We start from the raw sequence: 12,535 nt of genomic DNA on the forward strand, positions 1-12,535 counted from the left end.
AACACCAAGTCAAGGGTTAAGATCCCCTTACTGGTCATCTTTTAAAAAAAAAAAAAAGAAAACATTATGCTCAGTCAAAGAAGGCAGACACAGATGGCCACATGCTGTACAAGTGGGACTCCCCCTACATAAACATCCAGAATAGGTAAATCCATGGAGACAGAACGCAGATTGGTGGTTGCAGGGGTTAGGGGGACGAGAGATAAGAAGTGGCTGCTTAATAGGTATGGGTTTCCTTTTGCGGAGATGAAATATTTTGAAACCAGACAGAGGTGGTGTTTGCATAACATTGCGAATGGACTATATGCCACGGAACTGTTCACTTTAAAATGGTTAATTTTGGGGCCGGCCCGGTGGCGCACTGGATGGTGCGCCGCTTGGGAATCGCGGTGGTGCTCCTGCCCGAGGGTTCGGATCCCGCATACAGGCCGGTTCCCGCTCACTGGCTGAGCGAGGCGCGGGAGCAACACCGAGGGTTGCAATCCCGTTGCCGGTCCCCGGTCCGGTACGGGGGCAACACTGAGGGTTGCGATCCGTTGCCGGACACGGAAAAAGACAAAAAGGAAAAAAAAAAGAAAGAAAGAAAATTGCATGATAATGTGAATGACACAGCCCCCATCTTTGCTGGATGCCATCTGGGTCTTGGGGGTATCATGGTGGGACATGGGACTCATGGTGCCACAGCAGCCAGTTTGGGACCATGAGGACTTACATGGCTGCCAAACAGGTCAGAAACTGGGAAGGCTTGCAGGTCTTTGTTGATGTACTGTTGGTGTCACTGAACCCTGAACTGGCCAATCTAGAACCTTCTTACACGTGGACTTCTTGTTTGGAGGAATAATAAAGCCAGGATTGTTTGAACATCTTTGGCTTGGATTTTCTGACAGCAAAATCAAGCACCCTGATGGATTCCATCTACATTTTGCAGTCCTGTCTCCTTGCAGTCTCCTTGGAGATGAGGACCCACCCCTGACCACACAATCCATAGACATCACTAGTGAATCAGCTGGGCCGTCTCCAAGCTCCCCACACCATCTCATGGGCGTTGGGGTTGTGCGGTCACTTGAAACTGGGGACACTAAGTCTCAGGGAGCTCCCAGCCCCATCCAGGACAGTGCTGCTGGGCTTGGCCTCCTCTGCCCTCTTTTTCCTCCAGCCTCCCCGGAGCCTGCATTGGGTCTGCAGCCACTTCCCTGTTGTGTGACCTTTAACAGGGCCCTGGTTTCCTTGATAGGGAATTGGGGACAACTGTGATCGCCTCAATTACAAAATAAATAAACACAGACATGTGAATGCAAAATTTGCATGAACTTCTGACAGTGGCAGACTTCAAAGCAGCTCTGCCCTTCCTCTCTGCTGCTGCAGGGATTCTTAGGGAGAAGAGCTAGAAGATCTCCCCTGAAGAAAGGAGGGTTCTGTGAGGATACTCGGGGATGGAGGAAGTGTGAATTCCAGTGGCTGCCGAGGCCAGCCTCAGGGGGCCTAGGAGATGATCTCGAGGGATCAGGGTGTCCAGGGCACATCCAGCCAGGTGCCCTCTCAGGATCAGCACCCACCACTCCCTCCTCCTGTTCCCACTGCCCAGGGACTCGGCTCCTCTGAGCACCCGCTATTCCTCCCACCCTAACTGACTCTGCTCTGGCTTTTGCAGACCCCTCCCTGCCTTTAAGTTCTTTCCAGGGCTTCTGCCTCTTTAAGGGATGTGCTGCCTGTCTCAGAATCCATCCCTGTTTGGGTCAGTTCAGACTGCTATAAAAAAGTACTGTAGACTGGGAGAAATTTACTTCTCACAGTTGCGGAGGCCGCAAGTCTGAGATCAGGGTGTCAGCATGGTTTCTGGGGAGGGCCCTTGCTGTGGTTTGAATGTCCCCCCAGGCTCATGTTGGAACCTAATCCCCAATATGGCATTTGAAAGGCAGGGCCTTTGAGGTAATTGGATCATGAGGACTATGTCCTCAAGAATGGGTTAATCCATTCATGGATTAATGGGTTAATGGTTTTGTGGGTTACCACGGGTGTGGACCCGTGGCTTCATAAGGAGAGCAGGTAAAAATGCGCCTGCCATTCTTGCCACGTGATAACCTGCATCACCTCGGGACTCTGCAGAGTGTCCCCACCAGGCAGACGGCCCTCACCGGATGCACCCCCTAGACCTTGGACTTCCCAGCCTCCAAAACTGGGAGAATAAATTTCACTTATTTATGAATTACCCAGTTTCAGGTATTCTGTTATGAGCAATAGAAAACGGCCTAACACAGCCCTCTCCCAGGTTGCAGACTGCAACTTCTCGACACATTATCACAGAAAGAGGGTGAGAGAGCTCCCTGGGGTGTCTCTCCTAAGGGCACTGAACCCATTCATGAGGACTCCACCCTCATGACCTCATCACCATCCTAAGGCCCCACCTCCTAATACCACCACATTGAGGGTTAGGATTTCTCTTTTTTTTTTTTTTTTTTTGGCAGCTGGCTGGTACGGGGATCTGAACCCTTGACCTGGTGTTACAGCACCACACTCTAACAACTGACATTGGCCAGCCTGAGGGTTAGGATTTCAACACGTGAATTTGGGGGAACACAGACATTCAGACCATAACGGTGGCCCTGGAGGGAGAGTCTGGCTCACTCAGACACCTGCCAGCCTGCTAGGGCAGACTTCCTTGCAGCTGTTAGGTGGCATTTCTGCTTAAACTAACCCCGCTCTGACAAATATCTTCTTTCAGTATCAGGAAGTGGCACTGTGACTTTTGTACACCCCAAAAGGGGAAGCAGTCCTTCCACCTGGCTCAGAAGAGAGAATTGAGTCTTTGAATTGAGTCCCTGGACTGGGGCAGCCCTTCACCCTTCCCCAGCAGACTTGGCACCCCTCCTGTGTGACATGAATCTTCTGCCCACTATGGTGTTTATCTCACATGTATTGTGTCTGAGTCACCCGTCCCTTGTCTTCCTGCTGGACTGGAAGCTCACTGAGGGGCCAGGAGGAGCCAGCCCTTCCCTGTATCCCAGCCGGAGGGGTCCTCAGGGAAGCAGTGAGGGAACACAGGTGAGCATGACCTTGGAAACTAACCTTTTCCGCCAGCCCATTTGGCAGACGAGACCTAGACTCAGGGCCAGGGTGTCAAGTGAGCCCTGGGTTCCAACTCAGCCCTCAGCACCACAGCTTTTACCTTCTTGAAAAACAATCTAGCCCCTCAATATGACATCAGTTCATTCATTCATTTACCTACTCATTCATTCTGTAAATTACTGAACTCAAAATCTTGGGAAGATTTTATTAAGAGTTTTTCTGCACTTGGACCAACACACCGTGTTTCACCTCCTGTCCAGTCAGGGCATGAATGCCAGCTGCTGCAAAACCCACAAAATCCCTGCCAGCGGGGAGGATGCTGTCGCCCGGGGGTGGTGCTCGGCTCAGTCCTGGAGCTTGCTGGAATACACCTCGGCCCTGTCCAGGGGCGGCCCCCGGTTCACAGACGTATAAGAAGGCTCCGAGGTCCCCAGTGTGTTGGGGAGAGCCTCCTGCGTGATCTGGGAGTCGTGCGTCATTTCCCCATCGGAACTCCTCATGTCCCTGGCCAAGGGGGTGGAGAGAGCAGGATTACAGGAGCAGGGAAACCCAAACTCCCTTAGCGGTCGGAGGCCTTCACACTTGAACATTGCTTTCACGGATGTTGTCTTAGGCATTTATCCAACCCACCGATCTTTCTGGAGCACTGACCACGTGCCAGGCCCTGGGAATAAGGAGTGTCACCCTTTTGGAACTATGTGAACAAACCATTTGTAGGTCTTACTGTGAGCTGGACAATTTGAGGCCATTTCTCGTGTCTCCAGAGAGCCAAGATTGTATGGGGAGATAGACCGAAACAATGACCACCCCAAAGGGACAAATCCAGGTGACAGCCACAAGAAGGCACTGGATGACGGGGCAGCTAATCTGGTCTTAAAAGAGGAGTGTCAGGGGCAGAGAGGCATTCCAGGCGTGGGGTGAACAGGCAGGCGTGAGGTAGGAGGGCCGGGGGGCATCTGCGGCAACGGTGGGCAGTTTGGTGACAGGGTGGGGTGGTAGAAAGGATAAACTGAAGAGTGAGGCTATTCAGATGACAGGGCCTTGGTGTCAGAATAGTGCGCTGCCCAAACGGAGGGAGGGACATAACCGTGTTCGGATCGCTACCAGGTTCTGCCAGGCAGAGGAGTCTCTTGGTGGCTGATGTCATCTATTATTTCTGTTTTTATTAACTTGAATGTCAGAGAACAGCCTGATTTCCAAGGTCACTGTCCCCTCCCCCACTGCATTACTTTTCCTGCCTGGCCAGTCACCAAGTATGCACTTAACGACACCTACTGCAGGAAGCTTTTCCATCTGCTCCCCTCACCCCCACTGGGTCCCCTCTCGGTCTTCAAAGCCCCGTGGGGCCCCCTCCCTTTCACTCAGGAGCACCCCGCACGTGACTGAGTCATCCCTGTCCTGATGAGGGTTTGCCCACGCTGATCCTTCCTCCAGGAAGCCCACCCTGAAGCTCCGGGCAGGGTGTGCTCTGGCCTCCTCATGCCCCGCTCGGTCCTGCAGGTCCTAGTGTGAGCTCGCCTGCCTTCACACCTGGCAGCGGCTCAAGGACAGCCCACGGGAGACCTCGCGTTCTATGTCAAAGCAGAGGCAAACCAGAGGTGTTCGTGGAGTCAGAAGATCTGGGTTCCAGTCCTAGGCTGTGTGGCTTTGGTCACCCTCCCCGTCCCCCACCCCAGGCCTCAGTTTCCCCATCTGTACCTCGAGTGAATTGTAATAGTGACAAAAACATATTTGTTGAGTTCCCAGGCACTGCCCTGAGGACTTTATAGGGATAATTTCACTTAACCTTCACGACTCCATGGGGTGAATAATATTCCAGATGAGGAAACCGAGGAATGGAAGGATAATACACCGTGTCCAAGGTTGCACAACTAAGCATCAGAGCCAAGATCCGAATCTGCTGACGCTCACTTAGCCCAGGTGCTGAGCTCCTCGCCCCAGTTGAAGGACTTGACCTTGAAAGCCCTCCAGCTTGGAAATCCCAGAGCTCTGCTCCGCTTCACCAGACACCCCCACCGCCCAGGGTGGAAGTTAGCTCCCCTGCCCCCCAGGCTTAGAGGACCTCCCAGCTGGCAGGTACTCACGCCAGGCTGAGGACGATGGCACCAGCAAAGCCCAGGAGCAGGAAGAATGGCAGGGAGCCCAGGATGGAAGTGATGACAATCATGCCTCCACTCCGCCGGCCTGGCCACGTGTCGATGGACGAGTACGGGGTCACTGTAGCGGGACCCCAGCCTGGTTACCCCCAGATGCTGAGCCGCCCGTGGCCGCCTCCCAGGGACGCAGCAGGTGCCCCTCCCCCACCCTGGCTGCCGGGAATCCAGGGGTGAACTGGGGACCCAGCTCAGTGACTGGCTCCTCCCACGTTCCAGGCACAATCACCTAGTTGGCCCCACATCCCACTTCTCAACTTTCTTTGTGGCCTCTTCCTCTTAATTTTAAATCATCAAACTGACGTGAGTCTTCTGGGAAGATGGATGGATACAGATTATAAAAATTAAAACAAAGAGCAGTAAAGGCCCTGGTCTGTGGGGCTGGTGGCCTGTGTCTCTCACTGTCCTCTGGCTGGCGTCACCCTTCGGGAACTATGTGAACAATTTATAGGTCCTACGATGAGCAGGTTGTCCCAGGCAACCCCCTGGAAACCCCAGTTCTGCAGCTCACTCGCTGCACTCAGGGAGACTGAGTCCCCATCTGAGGACACACAGAATTCAGGCTCAAGCCCAGGGCGGCCTGGTCCCAAGGTGCACACTGTCCCCACAGACGAGCCCTGAGGTCCTGCCCCAGGAGAGGGAGGCCTACTGTTTCCGTCTGGGTTTTCCAGAGGAACACTGCCGGCAAGGCTGGGCAATGTTTCTTCCCACTTCTCAGATGAGGAAACTGAGGTCCTGAAGGGCTCATAATAGTGAGGGCCAGAGGCTGGGCTTGGAGTCAGGACCCTCAGTCCCAAGGGTCCCAAGGCTGCTTCACTGGGAGTATGTGGCATGGGAATGCCACAGGAGGAAGGGGCAGGGAGTGAGGACAGGAGAGTCACCCCAAACACACTCTCACACTCAACACAAGTACAACACACCCCACACGCCACACACACCCCATACACCTCCCACACACACCCCACGCGCCACACACACACACATCACACACACACACTCACATACCACACACACACACTCACATACCACACACTCATACACACACCATGCACACATACACACCGCTCGCTGGTGTGTGACCTCAGGCTGCCCCTCGGGGCTCCCACTTGTCTGCTGGGGGGGGCACTGGGCAGGAGGCCCCGCAGGTGAAGGCCGGCTCCCTGCCATAGCAGCAGTCCCAGTCTCTTCCTGGGGCCGGGTGGGGTGGGAGGGGAGCAATGACCCTGGGAAATCCCTTCCAAGGTGCCTAATGCTTAGCAAGGCCTGAAGAGGGAGGGGCAGGTCGCAGGCAAGCAAGGGCCGCAGCCAGGCACGGGCCCCAGGCAGGCACGGGCCCCAGGCAAGCAAAGGCCGCAGGTAAGCAAAGGCCGCAGGCAGGTACAGCCGCAGGCAGGCACAGGCCACAGGCAAGCAAAGGCCGCAGGCAGGCACGGGCCCCAGGCAAGCAAGGGCCGCAGGCAGCACGACTGCCCTCCTGTCCAGGCCCCCCCACTGCAGGAGAGCGGCCCCAGCTCTGGGAGCAGGCAGAGGTGGGCGGGTCCCCCTGTTGCCGCCTTCACCTCGGTGGTGCACGGGCTGCAGGCAAGCGAAGGCCACAGGCGAGCAAAGGCCGCAGGCAGGCACGGGCCCCAGGCAAGCAAGGGCCGCAGGCAGCACGACTGCCCTCCTGTCCAGGCCCCCCCACTGCAGGAGAGCGGCCCCAGCTCTGGGAGCAGGCAGAGGTGGGCGGGTCCCCCTGTTGCCGCCTTCACCTCGGTGGTCACCTTCACAACCATCCTGCACTGTGTCGTCATGAGGATTCAACACGGGAGCCACTTATGGTCTAAATTCGGGATGAGCTATGTGCCCCTCTGAGGCAAATGCCCTTCCTGTAAGGGCTGGAGAGTCTGACTTCAGTCAGACGCCACCAAGTCCTCGCCCTGCCCTGTTACCACGCCTGGCCCTCAGGGACAGAAGGGAAGCAGCCAGTCCAGGCTATGTAACCTTTTTTTTTTTTTTTTTCCTTTTTTTCTTTTTTCGTGTCCGGCAATGGATCGCAACCCTCAGTGTCGTGCCCGTACCGGACCGGGACCGGCAACAGGATCGCAACCCTCAGTGTTGCTCCCACACCTCGCTCAGCCAGTGAGCGGGAACCGGTCTGTATGTGGGATCTGAACCCTCGGCGGGAGCGCCACCACGCTCCCAAGTGGCGCACTGTAGCAGTGCACCACCGGGCCAGCCCAGGCTAAGTAACCTTAACGTGCATTTTAGTCCTGGGCCCAGGGCCCGTGTGTGTCCAGGAGGCTCTTCGGAGTGACAGAGTGTCTTCGTTCCCATGGTCTGTGCCTGACCCCGCCTGCCTGGGTCCTCCTGGGGAGCACTCCCAGCCCACCCTCGACTTACGCCGTCTGGTGCGGATGGGGTCCGACCATAGGGTCTGGTCCTGAACCAAGCCCGTGGACATATTGACAAGGACGTACTTGAACCTGGAAGGGGATGCAGTGAGGGTGAGTAGGGTGGCCGGAGGGGAGGGAGAGTGGGGGGACTTCCAGGAGATGGAAAAGTGGACGGCCACTGGGTGGGCTATGGGCAACAGGATGGTGCTCAACTTGGCACCAGCACCTTGGCCACATGTGACCCTCTGGACCCTTCCCCAGCTTAGATGCCACCTCCTCCACGAAGCCTTCAGAGTCAGCAGCCCCTCCTCTAGGTCCCCCTCCGGGAGTGCCCGCACGTCTCTATCTTATGTAACACACGTGGCGCGTTTGCTGACTATTAACCCGTCTGTCCTCCACTGTGCCAAGCCCGGCCCTTGGTATCACAAAGGGGACTTAAAGAATGGAATAATCGCCATCATCCACCCCACTGACCTTGAATACGGGCTGCATTTTCAGCACAGAAACCCCCAAACAAGTGTTCCTAATCACAAAAGAACGTCGGGCAATACGGTACACAATACCCGCAGCCTACTTAAGGTCTCACGCAGTTTAAAGTGATGCATGTTCTGAGGACCAAGAAGTCTACGGCCTGCAGTTTAACACTTAAGAAAAATAAGACCCTTAAACTCTCTGTAGCAGCCAGTGTCTTGCTAAATCCCTTTTTTTCTGTTCCAAGATGAGAACTCCAGAGTCCCCGAGGCAGGGTGGGCTTGTAAGTGGAGGGGGCGGTTTTCCCACATTAAGACAAGGTCAGAGGTAAAGGACTGGAGTTGAGCAGAGAGCAGGGACCCTTGCCCTGCCCAGCAGCTGAGGCCAAGGGAGGGAGAAATCCCTCGGAGAGGACAGGAGGTGGGTGATGGTCTCAGTCCCAAATGGGGCCTGGAAACTGCAGAAACCCCCAACCTAAGCATCTCAATGGTAACTAGAGTGGGGGTAACCCGAGGCTTTGGCACCAGGTAAGACCCCTGCTGGACAAGATGTTTATGCATGGATAAGGAAACATGTGTGGAAATGAATTGGGGGACCTGCTGTGGAGGGGGTGGGCAACAGGTGGGCTTACTGGAAGGAGGCAGGAAAAAGCAGAGGTAAAGATGGGATGTGGAAAGAAAGGCCTTCCGGGGGCGCTAGTTCATGCTGGGCTGTGGCTTTTCGCCAGGCCACCGTCCCTCTCTGGAGCAGTTTCCTTCCTTGTAGAACAAACAGGGGTGGTAATGGGGGTGGGTGACCTCCACACATGAGATGGGCCAGGGCCACTGCATAATTTTGGGGGCCCAGTGCAAAATGAAAACATGATTGCAGAGCATTAAGCCAAGCGGGGCCCTTCTGAGCACGGGCTCTGTGCATGGCCGTACGCCTAGGAACCCGGCCTACTTGGGACCTGGGATGGTCCCAGCACATAAGCTCTCGAGAAATGTGGCTGCTCCCACTTTGGCCCAGGTGGGTCTTCCCAAGTTGGGGCTGGGGCTTGGCTGCTGGTCCCTCAAGGCTGCTCACACCCACCTGTACTCCGTGGCCGCCGACAGGGGTGGGTTGCAGAGGCCCTGGAAGTTGGGGTCCCACAGGCAGGTCCCATTTGCGCCCACCCTGACCAGGTATGCATTTAGGATCTCCGAGGCCTGTGACACATCCCTGACGACATCCAGGCTGGGCAGGTCACTGCAGGGGGTCAGGTCGAAGGCCACGGCTCTGTAGGGGCCTGTCCTCCCACCCTCGGTTTGCTGGAAGGTCGAGCTCAGTGGGGTCTTGGTGCTGTCCTGCACGGAGGCATTCCTGAAGCTGGCTGCAGAGGCAGTGCTGGGAGTGAGGTTCCTGGCCATTCCAGCTCAGGGTCACTCAGTCATTCACCAAATGCCCCTGAGCATCCTCTCTACCCAATCCTTGTGCTGGGCACGGGGATCACAGGCACGGGGCAAGCTCAGTCCCTGTCCTCCCCGTGTAATGGGAGAGACAGACAAGGAACATCTCCCTGCTTTGGCCACTGTGTCCAGTTCTCACCCACCTCATCTTGTTATATTCCTGTAATCCCCCACCTCAAAAGGCCTTTGTCACCTCATCCTTGAGAGCCCTGGATTCCCTCCTCTGTAAAACAGAAAGGGGGGTCATGTGGTACATGGGAAATAATGGGCAGGCAGATGGACCTGTGTCAGGTCCCAGGTCACTTCCTTATAAACTGGGTGTTGTCCCAGCCAAAACTCATGTGGAAATCTGATCTCCAATGTGGCAGTGCTGGAAACTGATTGAGTTATGGGAACAGATCCCTCATGAATGGATTAATGCTCTCCCTAGGTGGGGGAAGTAATGAGTGAGTTCTTGCTCTATTAGTTCCCACGAGAGCTGGTTGTTTAAAAGACCCTGGCACCTCCTCTCTCTCTCTTGCTTCCTCTTGCCACGTGATCTGCTTTTACCCGCCAGCTGCCTGCCACTTTCCGCCATGAGTAGAAGCAGCATGAGGCCCGTGCCAGATGCAGCTGTCCCAGAATCATAAGCCAAATAAACCTCTTTTCCTTATAAATTACTCAGTCTCAGGTATTTCTGTTATAGCAACACAAAAGGGACTAAAACACTGGGTGATGTCAGACAACTTACTCTACCTCTCTGGACTCCAGTCTTCTGTGAAATGGGAGAAAAATACCCTGCAGTACCCACAGATTGGGCACAGGTAGGTAGTCAATAAATGTATGCTGAAAGGATAAAATGATAACCCTGAATAAGATGTTGGAAAAGACTGGTTGCTAGAAATCTAAGAGGTTGTCATTGGCGTTCTTATCTTAGGAGCCCAGATTCCCACCAGTGAAGGGGTCAAGGCTGGGCCAGAGTGAGCAGGTCTAAGCAGGTCTGAATGCTTGGCTTTGCCTTGTGAGCACTGATCTTGAACCACCTTGGGGCCGGCCCGGTGGCGCACTGCTACAGTGCTCCGCTTGGGAGCGTGGTGGCGCTCCCGCCGAGGGTTCAGATCCCACATACAGACCGGTTCCTGCTCACTGGCTGAGCGAGGTGTGGGGGCAACACCGAGGTTTGCGATCCCGTTGCCGGTCCCGGTCCGGTAGGGGTGCGACACTGAGGGTTGCGATCCGTTGCCGGACACGAAAAAAGACAAAAAAAAAAAAAAAAAAAAAAGAACCACCTTGGGAAGCCTCAGGAAGGACTTGGGCTTGAGGACCAGGGAGATCTGGGTTTGCTCTCCAGCTCTGGGAGCTCCAGATCCACATCTCTCAACCTCAATTCCCGGCTCTAATGGGGACCAGTGATAGTGACCTTGCAAGCTGGTTGTAGGTATTAGCTCTAAGGTATGCAAAGCACCTCGTGTGATGAATGTACTCAGTGATTGGTGCTGTTATTGGCCCCACTAGACTAGATACCCCTCCAGAGCAAGGACCAAGTCTATGTCTACAGCACCCAGCCCAGGGCTGGCCCAGAGTGTTGCATGTTTGTGAAGAAGAGCATGGGTTGTTTAATTACAGGTATGGTGCGTCCCTCTACCTGCCTCCTTCCCTCCTCCCTGTGGACAAGTCAGAACCTCTTTTGGAGCAGCTGAAGGGAAGCAAGACCCTTACCCAAGTCGACCAGGACATGGAGGTAGACCTCGTAGTCGCCAGTGAGGGCCTCTGAGCTGTCAAACATGCAGAGAGGCTTCTCCAAGGCCACAGTGGTGAGTGTGGGGTTGTTGGTGATGAAGGTCACACTGGCCAGTTGGGGTTGGAGGTTCACAGCTGGAGGAGGCAATGAGGACGAGAGCTGACCCCCAGCAGAACTGTCCACACCCATGGGCATCCTCTGCCCACCCACACATGTCTGCATGCAGTTACTGAGCACAGGCTGTGTGCCCACTCTCCCCATGGGCCATCTCATGCATTTGTCTGAGATGTGGGCAGCAGCTCTGTCCCACACTTGGTCATCCTAACCAGGAACCAGGCAGTTTGGCCAAACTGCTGCCTTCTCTCCCCCTGCAGACATTCGGTCACCAAGAAGCCTCTCTCCACCCCCTTGACTCAGCAACCCCCTCCATCCCACCCTTCGCACCTGGACAGGCCCCCCCCCCCCTGCTCTCTAACATGCAAATCTGACAGTGTCACTCTCCTGCTAGGGCCCTTCTATGGCCCCCACTGCCCTCTGAGGCAGTCCAGCCTCTCTGGAAAGGCAGCGAGGTCTTGAGTTCTGGACTTTGCTTCGCTGGGTCTCCAGCTTCATCCCTCCAGCGCCCCGCTCACCCCATGCTCCAGCCCAGGATGCGGTTCCCAGGATGGCCCCCTGCCTCCCACCTCCCTGAACTTGCTTGCGGTGCTCCCTCGGGCGCAATGTCCCTCCATCCCCCCAGTCCAGGCATCACCCTGAGTCTGGATCTGGTCCCTTTTCTGCTCTCCAGCAGCCCCTGCGTGTTGGTCTCTCGCAACACCCGTGGCAGGGCTGCAGCCCTCCGTGAGCCCTCGGATTCTCATCAGAGGAAGCTCATAAATGTTGGCTCTTACTGTTATTATTATCTGGGTCCCCGGCACCAGGAATCGGTTCCTATTCCTGGAGTAATAAAGTTCCCTATGCCACTTCCCATGCAGGTTCTTCTCTGGTCCCCCCGGGAGGGTCAGAGTCCAGGCTGCGCAAGCCCCAGGACACAGCTGCTCGTCCTCCTGGGCACGGCGACGTCCTCTCATCCCCCGCTTACCCGAGCCGAGCCGCAGGCAGCCGAGGGCCAGCAGGGCCCAGAGCGGAGGCATCGCCCGGGACTCGCCGCAGAAGCGCGGGGCGCGCGCACCTGCACCTGGCTCGCCCGCCCAGCTGCACCTGCACCTGCACCTGCCTCGCCCGCGCCGCGCACCTGCTGGCCTGGGCCCTCGGTGCGCCCCGCCCCGGCCCGCGCCGGCCAATCCGCGGCCTCCTCGCCCCGCCCCGGGCCCCCCCAGCCCG

The 12,535-nt window shown here is 56.1% G+C and overlaps 1 protein-coding gene across 1 annotated transcript; it reads right to left on the minus strand.

Annotated features, from left to right (window-relative positions):
* Window positions 1-3,257: 3,257 nt before the first annotated feature.
* Window positions 3,258-12,353, minus strand: LOC103598721 (uroplakin-3a). Its single transcript, XM_008582769.1, has 6 exons — window positions 12,294-12,353; window positions 11,191-11,346; window positions 9,137-9,416; window positions 7,602-7,684; window positions 5,151-5,283; window positions 3,258-3,570 (listed from the first exon to the last, which is right to left on the minus strand). The coding sequence occupies exons 1-6, from the start codon at window positions 12,343-12,345 to the stop codon at window positions 3,411-3,413; spliced, it is 864 nt and encodes a 287-aa protein (XP_008580991.1). The 5' UTR covers window positions 12,346-12,353; the 3' UTR covers window positions 3,258-3,410.
* Window positions 12,354-12,535: the final 182 nt, after the last annotated feature.

This window comes from Galeopterus variegatus, unplaced genomic scaffold, assembly GCF_000696425.1.
Source record: "Galeopterus variegatus unplaced genomic scaffold, G_variegatus-3.0.2 Scaffold2719, whole genome shotgun sequence".
Lineage (NCBI taxonomy): Eukaryota > Metazoa > Chordata > Mammalia > Dermoptera > Cynocephalidae > Galeopterus > Galeopterus variegatus.